Raw genomic sequence first — 17,462 nt, 5'->3', positions numbered from 1 at the left:
TTGCAATTAAAACTGTTCCTTTAATGTTGGCTTTTATTTCAAGGTTGCTAGAATTCAAAAGCTTGCATGTAATGCAACATTTACATGCATTTCATGGTAAGACCCATTTTGCATCCAAAATTCATTTTGAGTGGAAATGCTATATTGGCCTCAAAGAGAGAGAATGCGATTTCAATAAAATGAGACCAGGCTTAAGAGTAATAAATAATGAAGAAATTCCCATGAAGAAATTCCAATAGATTTCCTTCTACTGAAGGTTAACAGGTATTCTCATTGACATGTTTAAGATGATTTTAAAAATCAACAAGGCTAAGAGGGATTTTGGCTCTGCTGAGATCTGAACCAAGCACCTCAGATTAGAGAAATCACTTCTTTGTCCGAATCTATCTGCACTCCCACATTGCCATCCTGCCCCTGCCTCTGCCCCACCCCAAATAATATTTGTTTAGAATCGAACTATTTAACACTTCAAAACTGAGATCGGAAAGGTTTTGTTAGGTCAGTGTATTAGGGATACTATGGCAAATAGATGAAGGTGTAATACAGATTAGGCACAATCCATTTAAATAATGGAACACACTGAAGAGGCAGAATCAGCTACTCCTGTTTCTGTGCTTTCCTGCTCATTCCCCATTCTCTTTGTGAGCACTTTTCTAACCCAACTATCTGATTTTTGATTAAAATAATGTATGGGTTATGCTTCAACAAAGGTTTTATAGCTGAAAATTTCACATTACAGCTAATCTATTTAAAGATTTTTTTCCTTAACCTTGCATTTAATTTTTTTTGTGGTTCTCTGAAATTTGTAACCTTTCATTACCATTTTACTTCCTCAATGGAAAAGAAAGACTCAGAATTATTCAGCACAGATGGGCACATTTCAATCCATTCTGTATCCGTCAGGTCTTTGAAAGAGCTATCCAATTATTCTCACTGGCCTGATCTTTGTCTGTAATCCTGCAATTTCTTTCTTTTATAAGGACATATTTAGAATGAAAGCTACTACTGAATCTACTTCTACCACCTTTTTCAGCAGTGCATTCCATTCTCAAAAACGTTTAATGTAGAAAATAATGATTATTTTCATTTCTTTTTCCCCTGGGCTTTTGCCATTATTTTAAATTTCTATCCTTTTGTTACTATGAGTTGAAACGGTTTATCCCCAGCTACGCTCCCCAGTCATAATTTTAGATATATTTATCAAATCTCCCTTTGGTTTTGTTCTTCATTTAATTGTGGGGACAGCAGTTTTTTCAATACACACTTATTCCAGAAGTCACCTCTTATATATCAACATTTCTTGCCACACACTTTAACAAATGCAGGATCCACTCCCACTCAGTTAGGCTGCTAGTCTATCTTGAAATAATAGAGTCTGTCCTACATAGGTCGCAAAAGTGAATTTATTGTGAATCAACACATTTTGAATTGGTAAACATAGAGCTGCTTTTACTGAGAGCATTGACAAACCCAAGAAAATAATTGTTGAATAAATGAAAAACATTTCTGCATTGCTGCCATGAGTTCAGAATTAATGTTTTAAGGAATTTTAAGTATTTTTTTTTATTGATTCATAGTTTGTGAGCAAACTATCATTTGTTAAGTGGGCTAGTTTAAGAATGTCTTGTTAAGAGTTTGTCTGATATTTTTCAGGCAAAATCATGACAGAAAGAATGAACACGTTTCTAATTCTGTATGTGCTTTTCATGTCCTGTAACGCCCCAAAGTGTTTCATAGGAAATGGATTATAGTCAATATTTTTAAGTCAGAAAACTCCACAGCCAACAATTTTATCAAAATAAAAAGTGTCAGCACTCAGCATCTAGGTCAGGGGAAGCAGGCATCAAAAGAACTCTGTCTGCTCTTCTGCTTCCACATGGGTTGATGATAACAGAATTCAGCATTCTTATTTGCAATTCCCACGTTCCACACCACAATTTCACAATCCCTCCAAAACATAGTCAATGGTTATAATTGTAAGAGATATATGTTGCTATTCCTTCTCCTTAGGAACTGAGGTAACATGGTTCCCACATTGATGAAAGCTAAGGGGAATCGTTCATGCAAGCACATGTGGTGTGTATTTATGTGTGGGCAGCATAGGTCGAATTAAAAGAAAATACAAGTAAAATCAATAGATTGCAAGATCACCCTAATTTATTACAAATCATTTCAGAGTCTTGTCAATAACTCTTGAAATGAGTAAGAGAAAGTTAGTTCTTATCCGTGATTGGTCAAAATGATAACTGATCAGAAAATTTCAACTCAGTAGGCAATGATGTAATAAACTGCTATTGATCATTGTTTATTACCTGTCCTTACAGCTGTGACATGTCCTGATGTTAATAGTGTCCGTGTAGAGCATGGGGACTGGAAGCTATTATATGGAAACCCAAATCAATATGGAGCTCAAGTCATTATCATTTGTGATCCAGGGTATTACCTGGAAGGACATAGGGTCATCAATTGTCAGGCTAATGGTACTTGGAGTGGAGGAGAGCCGAAGCCCAGCTGTAAAAGTAAGTATGTCATCCTGTACTTACACACAGGTTAATATTGTAAAATATTAGACATGAGCTGATTATCAAATATTCTTGCCAGAAGGAGAGCTGTTTCCTCTCAGTTGCTCATGGGTCTGTTTACAGGCAGAACACAATTGAAATTGTTTCTTTGTTGATATTTATGACTGAACCATTAATTGTTTTAGGCATATCAGTGCTAAATATTGAAATTAAAAAAGCCCTTAAGGCGTATAAAGCAGAGAACAACTTAAACAAGAAATCAGGAGGCTAGAAGGGGCCCTAAATGTTCTTGGCAAGTAGCATTAATGAGAATCTGAAGGAATTTTCTATGTACATTAGAGCAAGAAGGTAGCTAGGGAAAGGGTAGGTTTACTCAAGGACAAAAGATGCAATTTATGCATATAGCCAGAGGAAGTGGATGAGATTCTTGATGAGTACTTTGCATCTATATTCATCAGGGGAGAGACATGAGTAATAGTGAGACGAGGGAGGGGTATGTTAGCATTCTGGGTCATGCCGATATTAAGAAGGAGGAGCTGTTGAGTTTCTTAAAAACAAATGGTAGACAAGTCACTAAGACCTGATGGGGTCTATCCTCGGATACTGAAGACGGCAAGGGAGGAGATTGCTGGAACTTTGACAGAGATCTTTGTATTCACTTTAGCCACAGGCAAGGTCTCAGAAGGCTGGCGAATAGCCGATGTTGTTCTTCTGTTTAAGAAGAGCAACAGGTATAATCTAGGAAATTATAGGCCATGAATTCTTGCATTAGTAGAGGGGAAATTATTGGAGAAGATTCTTGGTGGCAGGATTTATTCACATTTAGGGAAGAATGGACATATTACTCATAGTCAGCGTGGTTTTATGCAGTGAGATCTTGTCTGACAAATTTGATTGAGCTTTCTGTAGAACTAACAAAGATGATTGATGAGGGTAAGGTAGTAGATGCTGTCTCCCTGGACTCTACTAAAGTATTTGACAAGGTCCCTTATGGTAGCTTGTTCCAGAAGATTCAGTCACATGGGATCCATGGTGAGTTGGCAAGTTGGAAACAAGATTGACTTGTCATAAAAGGCAGAGGCTAGTTGTGGAATATATTTTTCTGACTGGAGGCATGTGAAAATTGGTATTCTGCAAAGATCTATGCTGGGACCTCTGTGCTTTTAATTTATATACAGAAATGATCTAGATGAAAATATAGGTGGACTGCCTAGTAGGTTTGCAGACAGTGTGATAATTGGTGGAATACTGGATCATGAAAACGTTTATCAAAGGATATATCAGGCTGTAGATCAGTTGAAAAGTTCAATGAAGGGAAAAGATAGCCAAATTTCATTGCTCACTTGCCTTCCTGTATGTGTGTGTTGATTGCCTCCACAGACAAGAGTCATAGAGCTACACAGCATGGAAACAAATCCTTCAGTTCAACTCATCCATGCCGACTAGAAATCCTGAATTAATCTAGTCCTATTTGCCAGCACCTGGCCCATATCCCTCTAAACCCTTCCTATTCATATACCCATCCAGATGCCTTTTAAATGTTATAACTGTACCAACCTCCATTACTTCCTCTGGCAGCTCATTCCATGCACTTACTACCCTTGGCAATAATAGTTGTCCGTTGAGTCCCTTTTATATCTTTTCCCTCTCACCCTAATCCTATGCCCTCTAGTTTTGGACTCCCGTACCCTGGAGGTTTTATAACCATCCATAAGGTCACCCCTCAGCCTTCGATGCTCCAGGGAAAATATTCCCAACCTAATCAGCCTTTTCCTATAGCTCAAATCCTGGCAATATCCTTATATATCTAGTCTGAACTTTTTCAAGTTTTACATCTTTCCAGTTTCACAACACCTTTCCTAAATCAGGATGACCAAAATTGAATGCACTATTCCAAAATTTGCCTAACTAATGTCCTGTCCCACATGATCTCCTGACTCCTCTACCCAATGCATTGACCAATAAAAGTAAGTGTACCAAATGCCTTCTTCACTACCCTGCAACTAATAGGCTGAATAGGGCGAGGACAATGGCCTTAATATTTGCAAGGAAGCAGGGAATGCAGGAAAATGGGGGTAGGTGTCTGCAGGCTAGAATTCAGGAAATTCAAAGAGGACAGAGGTCCTGTCAAATTTAGTGCCAGGATTTCATTTGCATCTTTGTTTTGTTTCTTTACCAGCTGGGAACCAGCCAGATTCAGAGACTGGAGACAATCCCAGGAAACTGGTAAAAATTGGATATTGGTGGGTCAATGGAGGGAATGAACTCTGGGTTACATCAGTGAGGATGGGGAAAAAGGTTATTTTGGATTTGTAGCTTCTGTAGCTTTTTGTTCAATCATGATTGAAAATCTCAGTAAATCGAGATAGCAAAGCTGACAAATGCTGTTTTACTTTAACGACAGATGAATATGATTCGTTTACTTTGAAATGTCAAACTGATTCAAAGGAAATTATTTACAGATGGAGTACCTTAGCTTATTGACCAGACTTCTATTGATTTTGACTTTTGCAAGGCCAGATTCAGACAATTTTCTCATCTAGTTTCATCTTCATGTCATCAGTATACCCTTTCAAATGCATTGGAAATAAATCCACAAAGATAAAAACAGGATATTAAAATTAGTTCTAACTCTTCGTAGTTGTGCAATTCACTCTTGCATATCCATTTATTATCCACTTCTCCATTCCATATCAGAATGAAAGGTTATCGTCGGGCTGAAATTATGAGTGTGTAGATGACTCCAATAAATGCACGATAATGCAAGATTGTATCTTGTTTTGAAATTTTCTGTTCCATTTTTATGGATTTGTTAATTCACTCACAATTATCAAGCTAAAGGATGTGTTAAACAGCATGAGGAGAAAATCTACTAACCCAGTTTGTTATTATTGAAACAATTCACCTTGTATGTGTCAGAGCTGTCATTTACCTGATTTGGATGTCTTTTTGCCCTTAAGTTTGCAAAATGCCATTAGGGTCATGACCATTTAAGCATCTCTTAAGCAAGTATTCAAATTAAATCACCCACCCATTCAACATCCTGGCAGCAATCTGGCAGAGTAGATCAACTGGCAGTGCCTCAGTGTAAAAGCTCTTATCCTTATAAACACTTTCAACTTAACCTCAACATGTCCTATAACCCCAAGGAATCTCTGTGTTCCTCTGACATTGTCCTTTCTGCACACCAAACTGCAATTACTCAATTTGTTGAAGCATTGTATTCAGTTATTTCGACCATAGATGCTCTACACATTCCTGCCTGCTTCTTTACTCTGATAGTCTAATGCTTCTGTCAAAAGGCCTACCATATCGTTTGCTTTTCTAACTATCAGGATTTCTCACCAGTTAAACCATGTTGCTTTTCTATTTTTGTACTAAATAAATAACTTCAAATTTGTATTGTATTCCATATTCCATCTGCTGTCTCTTCTCCACACATGTAACCTCTTTACATCCTTTTGCAGTCTCCTTGTGTTGCTTGACTGTTTACTTTCCCTACTAACTTGGTATAAAACAGTATATGGGGTTATATTTGTTTCCTTCCAAACCATAGGGTCTATTTTGTTTCGATCATCACTTTAGCTACATGTTGTAAAATCCTAGGGTTCAGGCCATCATGCAGGACAATGGGCAGCCTATAGACACAAACGATTCTCAAATGCTATTTCCTTACTCATACTAATTTATTTTAGTTCCTCATTCTCACTCGTCCTCTGTTTCCAAACTACTTCTGGTGTTTTGTATCATGAAGTCAACAGAAAATATTTTGTTTCCCTATGTCAATTTCTTATTCATTGTTATAATTTACCTACTCTCATGTTTATAGGGACCTGTGTTTATTTTTGCTGATCCCTTCCTTTTTGATAACTGTAGAAGCTTCTTTCATTCATAATTTCATCTTTTCGAAGTTAGCTCATCTTATTTTCTTCTTAGCCTCTGCTGATCTCTCAAATCTTCCCAATGCTGGGGTTTTCTCTTAGCTGTGGTAACTTTCCGAGTTTCTTCATTTAACGTAGTCTGTCTTTAAACACTTTTTATTATTTGGATCATTTTGGATCAAGTTTATGAAATGGTAAGAGAAAGGGGAGAAGCCATCTTCAAGGGTGTGCTTTTCAATATAAGAGTCTCCCTACTAAAGATCGCACTTGCCCTTCCCAGCAACTTGTTATGACTGTGAAGTGGGCTTCCTGTAGGTGAGTCAGCTTCCAGCTGATTTCCCTTCCAAAGGGAAAGCCATTCATTCCCTTCCTCTCAATTTTCAGCCACTGTGTTCATTATTGAAACAGTTACTATTATTTCCTTGTCTTCATATTTATGTTGGAAACACAAGAACAACTGCAGCGACATGACAAAATCTGTATTAATTGAAAATGTCTTGCATAGAGCAACACATTAACAATGCAGATAGCAGGTAAAACAGGGGCTTTTTGGGAACTGAAGGGCCTCCAAGGAAGCATGTCTTACAATGGAATTTTGAAGTAAAGTTAATTATTAGTGGAAAATTTTATGAGATCATAGCACTTAGGAGCAGAAATGGGCCATTCGGTCCATTGAGTCTGCTGTGCCATTCCGTGAGCTAATGGCTGACCTAATGACTTTAACTCTACTTTCCTGCCTTATCGTCTGCCTTGATTTCCTCACAGATAGACAGATTTTCAATTGCATCCTTGAATACACTTCATCATCCAACCTTTATAGCCCTCTGCGGTAAAGAATTCCACAGATGCACTACCCTCTGAGAGAAGTGATTCCTCCTTATACCTGTCCTAACTGGGGACCTCTTAAAAACCTGAGATTATAACTCCAGTCCGAGACTCTCTGATAACTTGTCTGCTTCTGGCTATTCAAGAATCTTGTTTGTTTCAGTATTCAACCGAACAAGGCAAGTGCACAGCACTTCAGAACACAATAATGGATAGGTCCACTCCGACAGATTCTCTCAATGGAAGCCAGGTTTTGTGTTAGTCATCTTTTAATAGCTCTGACAGCCAATTCCCTAACAGATAGAATGATAATAATTGGATAAAGCAAAGAAAGTGTTCTCGCACTCAGGAGGCAAAGAGCATGTTGTGAGATATCAACAGGTTTACTGATCCATAAACCTTGTTTCTGCCTCTCTCCTCTGAAAAGTTCTAGACTTAAAGCAGCGTTCTTTTTGGGAAACTTTCATCTGGACGAACAGAAATTCTAAGCAATGTTTGATTTGCAAACCTTTAAACATGACTGGGTCTAAATTCTAACTGACCAGAAAGTGGTTGTCGGAAAGCAAGTCTTTCAAAAAGGCTGAATTGTTAAAATTAATTGGTCATTCTTTTTTTGTAATTCTTCAGTCATCTCATGTGGTGAACTGCCATTTCCTCCAAATGGCAATAAAATTGGAACACTAACAGTATATGGAGCGACTGCCATCTTTTCCTGCAATACCGGATACACAATGGTAGGATCCCGGGTACGGGAATGTCAGGCCAACGGGCTGTGGAGCGGAATGGAAGTGAAATGCCTTGGTTTGTATTTGATTGTATTAACATACCAGTGTAGAAACCTCTTTGCCTTGTCAACTGTGAAGTTTTGCTTATTTTATTTTGCTTGTCTTTACTTGTAACAATTTTAGTCGCAGAGAATTTTCAAGAAATACCAGTGAATCATTGCTTATTCATTGTTTCTGAAAGTTTGCAATTAAGTGTGAACATTAAACAAAGATGTACTGGTAATGAATTTCAAGAAGATCAAGTTGAGAAGGTTCCCGTCTGTAGTTTTGAAAGTTTCCTTTCTGATTTGTCATTGTATTCATGCAATGTGATCATTCAGATACAGTATTTGGGATTAATCCTTTTTAAACCAGCTGCCCACGAAACCAGCTGTTTTAATTTTATAGACAAGTGCCCAAATTAGCCTTCCTGAGTTATCACATTAGACTTGAAAATACTAAAACCCATCAGTGTGCCCAACACAAAGTCTCTCCATATAAATAACTTAAAGGCTGCTTATTATATTGTCGTTTTTGTATTCTGTCCTGGAGTTGGAATCGATCAAGTCATAAATGTTACTGATTGCAGCATTTTCTTTGCTTCAGCTGGTCACTGTGGGATGCCTAAGCCCATTGTCAATGGTCAAATAATTGGAGAAAATTTCAATTATCGTGGGACAGTGGTGTACCAGTGCAGCCCAGGTTTTCGCTTGATTGGAACTTCAGTCCGAATTTGTCAGCAGGACCATCAGTGGTCAGGCAGATCACCTGTATGTGTGCGTAAGTATTGCTTCGGAATGTAATTTAATAATCAATGAAGGGAAGCCAAGTGCCTCAGGTGAAGCTGTTTTGTTTCTCTTTCTTTACAATGCGCCAATGTATCTTCAAAACTGTCTTACTTTCCTGCATTCAATTACTTAGCTCACTTGGGTAACTGAGACTTTTCTTTTGCATAAGCTATGCAGAGCTTGATTATTGATGTTGAGTCAATCGTAATAATACAAATAAAGACAGTTTGATAGGGGCTTGCAGAAGAAAGGTGTTGAGGGATCAGGATACTGGAGCAATGCTATGCTTTGCATTCAGTAAATTGTTGCTATTGCACCATTATAAGTTACATTCAATTTGCAAGGAGTTAATTCTCAGAAAGGTATGTTGCCTAGGAAGTAGGATTAGGACCACTGATTGGGGGTACCAGACAATCCAGGGTGAATCTTCTTGCAGGGCACTCATTGTTGCACTACTGCTCGTGCTATTCTCATTTACACCATGTACCATATCCAGCTGCACATTTCTGGCTGGTATTTTCTGAAACTGATCTTTTTAGAAATGCATAGTGTACCTGAAATAGGCCAAGGCTGGAAAGTGGAACTAATAAAGATTTCACGTAGTTTTCTTTTGGTGGTATAGACCTGATGGGCCAAAGAGCCTCTTCTGTACTGTGTGAATTTATGACTCAATGATTCCTGCTTTGTAGTGCAGGATCATGAGGGGAAGCAGAGCCACACCCCTTTGTTATAGCTGAGGGGTTGAGTCATGAGATCAGACTAGGAGGGATCAAAATGTCAGGGGGCATCAGAGGTTTGGAGAGGAATTAGGATTTGAAAGGTCAGAGGTATAGGTGTAAGGGATGAGTTATCGAGTGACATGGGGCTTTAGACATAGTTGCAACTATCCAACATTTCCTTGGTAATGGTACAGGTCTCAGGACTTCTCCTAAGTCTTTGACTCCAACTCAGGGTTCAGGTATTTGCACAAGATTCAACACAGCTAGAGAATTGCCCATTGGGAGTTTAAACATCCTGAGCAATTCCCACAGTCAGTCCCTGAGGATGTCCAAGGGCTGTCTGTACATACCTTTGGCTTACCTGGGAGACTGAAAGATCTCCACCTATGGAATTTTCTTGTGCCAAATTTAGCTCAAGCTAAAGAGTTAAAATAACAACCCAACTGCAACTTTCAATATGTATCTTTGAGGGTACAGAGGTCAAAAGTATGGGTAGACTGGAATATCCAGACCAGAGTAATTATTAGCATGATGTATTCCCACATGAATGCGAGGCAATGGCAAAAGGATCATTGGCATAATCAGAGATGTCAATATCTGTAATTGTGGAATAAAGGCATCCATTCAGGTGTCTGGCTTCTCATCCTCCACCAGTGTTTTAATACAGGTTCCATGTCATTTTTTGTTTTAAATATTCTTTTAGGGTTGTCACCATTACTGACTGGACCATGATTTACTGCCTATCCCTAATTACCTTTGAGAAGGCTGTGATGAGCTGCCTTCTTGAGCTGTTGCAATCCATGGGGGCTAGATGTGCCCATAGTGCTGCTTTAAGGCAGTTCCAGGATTTTAACTCAGTGGTAGTGAGGAGACAGTGATATAGCTCTAAGTTGAGAAGGTATGTGGCTTGGAGGGGAACTTACAAATGGTGGTGTGCCCATGCATCTTCTACTCTTGTGCTTCTAAATAATAAATGTCACAGATTTGGAAGTTGCTGTTGAAGGAGCCTTCATGAGTTGATGCAGTGCAGTTTGTAGACAGTAAATAGCGCTGTAGTATGTTAGGGGCTTGATGGGTTTTAACTGCCTTGATTCTTTAGGATGGATTTTACATTGATGTCCAATGGCATGCTAATTTATAACATGGAAAAGCAGAAAGCAACACACATAAATTGAATAATCTTTTCGCAGTTGACAAGTTCACATGCACATTTGGTTCTAACATTTGGTTAACAGCCGTGCTCATTTTAAACAATAGCTCAATCCTTTGCAATAAATAGAAAGTGTCTCACTGGTGCTGGTGAGTTTTTAAGAGTTCTTTCATTCTTGCTAAAGACAGTCATAACTCACACTAGTAGAGCTTTTGAGTTATGAATCGTTCTGCATTGTGCAAGTATAGAACCAACTTACTGTTACCAGTCAAATTCAATGCACTGGGAATGAACAACTAATTGACTAATAGTTGGTACTGCACAGTTATACTGAAGAAGTGGTGACATTTCACTTCCAGTCAATGTGAACCAATCTGTTGTTCTAATGTTAACTCTTGTTGAGTTTATATGAATCATGTACTGAGTTTGTTTATATAGGGAACTGTGTGCTTTGAGTATGGCTTTGTGCACTCAATTTCAAGCAGAAGGGTTTCCGAATTAATTCCGCACAGACAAAAAAAAATGACTGTTCCCAAATTCCCCAAAAGTATTCCAGCTAATTGTAGCCCCACATGGGAATACAGCTCCTTAAATTACCTCACAACAGCAACAAGTAAACTATTCCCTGGCATCCGAGGTAATAGCTTCAGTGGCCATGGGTGTTCATTATTATTTTGGTTAGAGATGGATCTTTCATTCACCTCTATTTAACACTTGACATATTTTCTGAAAATTGTATAACTTGTACAACAACTATCATTGAGTATTAATTTGTGCCACATCTTAGTTTTAAATACAGCAAGTTTATATGGGTTTGACACTATGAATCTATGATTTTCCAAGAGCATGTTCCCATCAAGAAATTTTGCCGTGTGATATATATTTCAAGAAAGTCAGTGACACTCTTAGATATTCAATATTCTTCAGTTAGATTTTCTGTTGTATATATTGGTGCCCACCTCTTATATCTGTGTACTTACCTGATTTTAATTTCAGACAAAGAATTATAAAATGTTTTGAATTTATCCATGGAGAAAGGGTATTCAGAATCTTAGAGCTTCACTGGAGTATATTACTGATCGATTATATATTACCAAATAATTGTTGTTTTGTTTTTTTCTCACAGCTATTACATGTGGACACCCTGGTAATCCAGGTAACGGCGTAACACATGGAACACAGTTTAACCTGAATGACATTGTTCGGTTCACCTGTAACCCAGGATATACACTTCATGGGACTGTTAGTTCCCAATGTCAATCTAATGGACAATGGAGCAACTCACTTCCGACTTGTCAAGGTATGAAGTATGACTTTTGTGCAGTTTTAACACTTCTTCAGTGATGTCAAACAGGGTAGAAAGGACCTTCACATTTTCTTACTTTCCTACAGTGGTCAATTGTTCAGATCCCGCACATATTGAAAATGGTATTCGTCGGGTGCAAATAAACGTCGCACAAAGATTCAGTTACGGTAGTACCGTGTCATATGAATGTAATCCCAGATACTACCTGTTGGGATCAGATGTTTTGACGTGTCAAGGAGATGGTTCCTGGGATCGATCTCTCCCAAAGTGTTTGTGTAAGTGATTACAGTGCAATAAACATTCAGAAATGAAGAGTCTATTTATTATCAAATTTTTAATCAAGTTATCAATGCCAGACACAAAATCTTTTCTAACAGAAATTGGTAAGTTATTTCAATATATTTCAAATATCAAATAATCATCAATACTTTGCATTTTCCATGTTTTTTTTTGTTTGCAATCACAAACCACCACAGTCAAAAATATATATAACCGAGTCATTTGGAGAACTTTGATCCAGTACAAATCTTGGTCAGCTAAGGAAAAGGGGAGACAATGTCATGTGCACTTTTTCAACTTATAAAATTCAAAGGTAGTATCAATGCGCTGGTCATCCACGAGAACAAAAAAGTATTGAATACAGTGTTACTTCATGAGTGAAGGAACTCATAAAATTCTGTAAAGAAAAGCTGCAATTAACCCAAAAAAAACTTGCCTGTGATTTCCTTTGAAAAAAAAAATTGTTGAAGAAATTCCTGTATGGTAGTTAGTTTATGTCGCAATTTTCTATCTCTTCACTAAAAAAAAATTGTTTAAAAAGTGTACCCTTTTTGAGGAATGGAGCTTGAATCCTGGCCAGTATAGTGATGAGTGGAAGAGAATGAAGTTGTGTCATGGTTACTATGTTGACAAGAAGGCTGTTTCAGGAACAGTGACAGAAATTGCTGGCAAACCTTCATCAGAACCTGATGAAGAGTCACTGGACTCAAAACATGAACTCCATTTTCTTCCCACAGTTGTTGCCGGACTGCTGGGTTTCACCTGCAATTTCTGTTTTTGTTTCAGATCTCCAGCATCAGCAGTCCTTTGTTTTATTTTAGGATGTTTCAGACCCCTGACAGCCAATCTGAAGGTCCTTCAATGTTTTTGGTGTGCTGGGCATGCTCTGGTTGTCGTTCAAATGCCACAAAAGCTAATATGGAGTGCTTGGGTGCAAACTGTGATGGGAATAGCCTCTGGAATTATTCAGTCCCCTGTGATTCGTTTGCAATGACTTGCAGTTGGAGTATTATGTCACATACGTGTAGTAACCCCTCTATCCCATAGATTTTATGATGATTGCTGACCATGCAGTGTAATACAGATGCGTTGGATAGTTTATTTTGTTTAGCCTATGTTTACCCACAGACTTCATAGAGTCATGTGGCACAATAAAACTTTTGAATTAAATTCCACAACTTGATCTTGGAAATTATCTGTTCATAGCACAAACCCTGTCTTTGTTTAAAGCCAGTCATGGCACAAGTCTAGTCCACTGCAACTTTCAGGCCAAAATAAGACCAGTAACTGGAGCAAGACTGCCCTTTGATGAACATCGCTCTATATAATATAAGCAATGCCAGACTGGTAACCTCCTGGGTAACTATAGACTGATTAGCTCAACATCTATTGTTGGAAAAGTTTTGAAATCAATTATTAAGGTAGTAATAGCAGCACATTTGGAAAATCATAATCTAAACAAGTAGAGTCAGCCTGGCTTCCTGAAAAGGAAATTGTGTCTGACTGATTTATGAGAGCTTTTCACTAAAGTGCCAATCAGAGAGGTTAGAGGGGATGCAATAGATATGTTGTATTTGGACTTTCAGAAGGTATTCAACAAGGTGCCTCACAAAAGGTTAAGTCAGAAGAGCCCATGGTGTTGGAGGTAACATATTGATGTGGATATACAATTGGCTAGTGGGCAAGAAACAATGAGTGGGAACAAGGAGTTCTTTTTCAGGTTGGCGACCCTGACCAGTGGGGTTCCTCAGGGATCAGTGCTGGGACAGCATCTGTTTACAATATATATTAATGGCTTGGAGGAAAGAAGTGTATGTACTCTAGCCAAATTTGCATTTGACACAAAAATAGTGGGAAAGTCAGGTTGTGAGAGAGATACAAACAATTTGCAGAGAGATATTGATAGTGAGTGAGCAAAACGTTGGCAATTGGAACATAATGTGGGAAAATGTGGAGTTGTTTATTTTGGAAGTGAGAATAAAAGAACAGAATATGATTTAAATGAAGAAAAATTGCCAAAATATGCAACACACCTAGACACAGAAAACTAGTACACTGGTGCAGCAAGTCATTAGAAAGGCAAATTGAATACCGGCCCCTATTTCAAGGGGGTTGGAGTATTAGAGTAGGGAAGCCTTACTGTGCAGGTGCTGGTGAGACCACATCTTGAGTTCTTGGAGATGTTATGGTCCCTTTTACTTAAGGAAGGATATTATTTCCTTGGTGGCAGTTCAGAGAAGGTTCACAAGGAAGCTGTGACAGAGGTTTTGTCTTGTGAACAAAGGCTAAACAGGTTGAGACTGTGCTTACTTAAGTTTAGAAGAATGAGAGGTGATCTCATTGAAACATATAGGATCATTAAGGGGCTGAGAACATGTTTCCCCTCATGGAAGAGTCTGGGACCAGAGGGCATAGTTTCATGACAAAGGAACACCGATTTAAGACTGAGGTGAGGAGGAATCTCTTCTCTCGGAGAGTTCTGAATCTTTGGAACTCTTTGCCACAGAGGGCAGTGGGGATAGAGTCCTTGTGTATATTTAAGGCTGATAGAGAGATTCTTGATCATTATGCAATAAAGGTTTATGGGTAAATTGCAGGAAAGTGGACTGGACTACAGGAATATTGTATCAAACATGATCCTAATCAATGATGGAGCAGGTTAAAGGGGCTGAATAGCCTTCTCCTGTTTCTATTTCTTATGATCTTGTAGAGTTGAAAATTTACATCACAATAATCAATGGGTCACGATTTTCTCTTGCTGTTTACAGAAGTCTTTTGAACTCTGAGATATTTGAAGTGTTTTGTGGACATAACAAGGAGCATTCACACCATGAAAATAATTACAATCAAGGTTCACCTATAATGGTCCTAGGCTGAACGCAGACCATTGTACATTTAATCATCTGTAGTAAATCTAGTTTGCCTATAAGTCATTACGTTTTATTTTGACAAGTACAAAAGCTTTTTCTGGTGGATACTGATCTCCAAACTGCATTTAACCAGGTGTGGCATCAAGGAGCTTGACCACGAAGACAGCACTCCACCACCTTCTTGGGGCAAGTGGGGACGAGCAATAGATGCTGACCCGGCCAGCAATGCCCTTGTCCCACGAGTGAATAAAAAGGTCTTGTTGCAAGTTGTAAAGTGCCCTCAATTATTTCTTCCTAATTTGGAAGTTGAGGAGATTGTAATCCTTCATGCCTATTGGGGCTACATTTGCTATCCTTGCATCTGTTGGGTGCAACTATAATAGAATACACTCCACTGTCTGCATTATTATAGATATAGCATGCTCCATCTTGTGTTTCATGTTAGCTTTGTATTGTTTGATTTTAAGGATATTTTCAGAATGCAAATGAAATGCTTGTTTTCTCCCTCACTACTTTCTCTGTTAGTGGTAACATGTGGTCATCCCGGAATTCCACCTGGTGCAGAACTGTACGGTGACCAGTTTACAGTTGGCTCCACTGTGCGGTATTACTGTGAAAGAAATCGCCGCTTGATTGGAAATACCACTCGTATCTGCCAGATGGATGGGCATTGGAGTGGATCATTACCACATTGCTCAGGTAAACGTTCTTCTGTCATTATATCGGGTTCAAAACATACCAGGTAAAACAAGCTGTGATTTTTGCTTGGATGTATTTAATGTTAAATGGAGGGACTGATATATTTAATGTCTTTGATGTCTTAACAACAATTATTGCACTGACATAGTACCATCAACATAGTGAATAATCCCAAGGCACTTTTATAGTGGTGTTATCAGACAAAATTTGACACCAAGTGACATGAAGGGATTAGAAAAGTAATCAAATCTTTCATCAAAGTGATACTTAGTGGCAGGGAGTATTGATTCAAAAGCGGAATTGTGGAGAGAGGACATACCAGGGCATAGAGTTGAGACAATGAACAAAGGAACAATGAAAGAATTTGGAGATGCACCAGAGGCCAGAATTAAAGAATTGTCTTGGCCTGGAGCAGGTTATGATCGAGAAAATCGGATATAGGAAGATTTGATTGAAGCTCAAACAGTTGGACATGGGGTAAGGACATAAAGAAGAGGAAAAATTACTCCACATACAAACTGAAGCAGGCCATGATGAAATGGTTAATGAGTTGTATTATGAATCCCTGAGATATAATCTCTGATGAATGGATGCTCTGGTTTCTAGAATTACGTATCAAGGCTATGCTGTGTAATGTATAATGTGCTTCATTTCTAGTTATCCAGCTAGTGCCTGGAGTGTAAAGAGGGCATCAAATGACAAAAGAAAAATGTTGTACTTAATATGGCAAGAGAAGTGAAGGAAAATGAGTTTTTCAATTATCATGAGAGAAAAGATAAGAGATGGAGTAGGTTACTGGAAGTAAGATCAGGTAAGGTCTCATACCTATTTAGACAGAATGAAATAGTTTCAGAAAGAAAGTGTTCTGCCAAAGAGAGAGGTAACTTTTGTTGATCTGAAAAGAGAACTAGATGCAACTGCAAAAGTTCGATCCACATGGTTACCTTGGTTGTTGAACAGCGGTATAAATATAAGAGTGCAGATATTTCAATGGCATGGAAATTAACAATGAGCTGCTGGTATTAGTTATTGCTATTCCACTGAAAGTGACTGTGACCGCAGGAAGCACCATTTGTGCATTTTAGTTTGTAAATCCCAATGATGCATTCTGTGATTTTGTGCTTTTGAGATAGACTTTGATATAGACACCCTCTGCCCTCAAGTCTTCTCCAAAGAAAGTTAATAAAACATGGATTAGTGAAGGGAGGAAACATGATGGTGCAGAGTTGAGGCAATGAAGCTAAAGGAACAATGAAAGAAATTTAAAATGCACAAGAAGCCAGAATCAAAGAAACACGTATGTTTCATAGTCAGTGTGACCAAGACAATTATTTAAATTCTAGATTTTATTAACTGCATTTTAATTTCCCCTATTTGCAGTGATATTACCATTACACCAGCATCTCCCTTGAGGTAATATTTATTATGGTTGATGTACAGCCCAGTCCAAATGAACTGATGTCAGTAATAACAAGCTTATTACATCTGAACTATGGCTATAGTACCAAATGGGAGTAAGGCTATAGAAAGGGAACTAACACAGCTGGATTTTGGTCCTATCTGACTAATCTGCTGCCCAGTAACCTTATTACCGGGGTTCAAATTCCACCAGGGTAGATGATGAAATCTGGATTCAATAAAATCTAGATTTTACGTAGT

At 38.3% G+C, this 17,462-nt stretch overlaps 1 protein-coding gene across 1 annotated transcript in view; it reads left to right on the top strand.

The window, feature by feature from the left end:
• The window catches only part of LOC122563724 (CUB and sushi domain-containing protein 2), a 616,258-nt gene that overhangs the window by 496,002 nt on the left and 102,794 nt on the right, over positions 1 to 17,462 (top strand). Inside the window, exons 46-51 of the mRNA XM_087976898.1 lie at positions 2,325 to 2,519; positions 7,856 to 8,029; positions 8,599 to 8,772; positions 11,776 to 11,949; positions 12,042 to 12,230; positions 15,630 to 15,803. Coding sequence (XP_087833024.1) covers positions 2,325 to 2,519; positions 7,856 to 8,029; positions 8,599 to 8,772; positions 11,776 to 11,949; positions 12,042 to 12,230; positions 15,630 to 15,803 — 1,080 coding nt within the window. The remainder of the gene's footprint in view (positions 1 to 2,324; positions 2,520 to 7,855; positions 8,030 to 8,598; positions 8,773 to 11,775; positions 11,950 to 12,041; positions 12,231 to 15,629; positions 15,804 to 17,462) is intronic.

Source organism: Chiloscyllium plagiosum, unplaced genomic scaffold (genome assembly GCF_037043375.1).
Source record: "Chiloscyllium plagiosum isolate Xiang-an unplaced genomic scaffold, Cpla_swu_hap1 HiC_scaffold_30, whole genome shotgun sequence".
NCBI lineage: Eukaryota > Metazoa > Chordata > Chondrichthyes > Orectolobiformes > Hemiscylliidae > Chiloscyllium > Chiloscyllium plagiosum.
The sequence above is the reverse complement of the archived record's forward strand: the minus strand, read 5'-3'. Positions and strand labels throughout refer to the sequence as shown.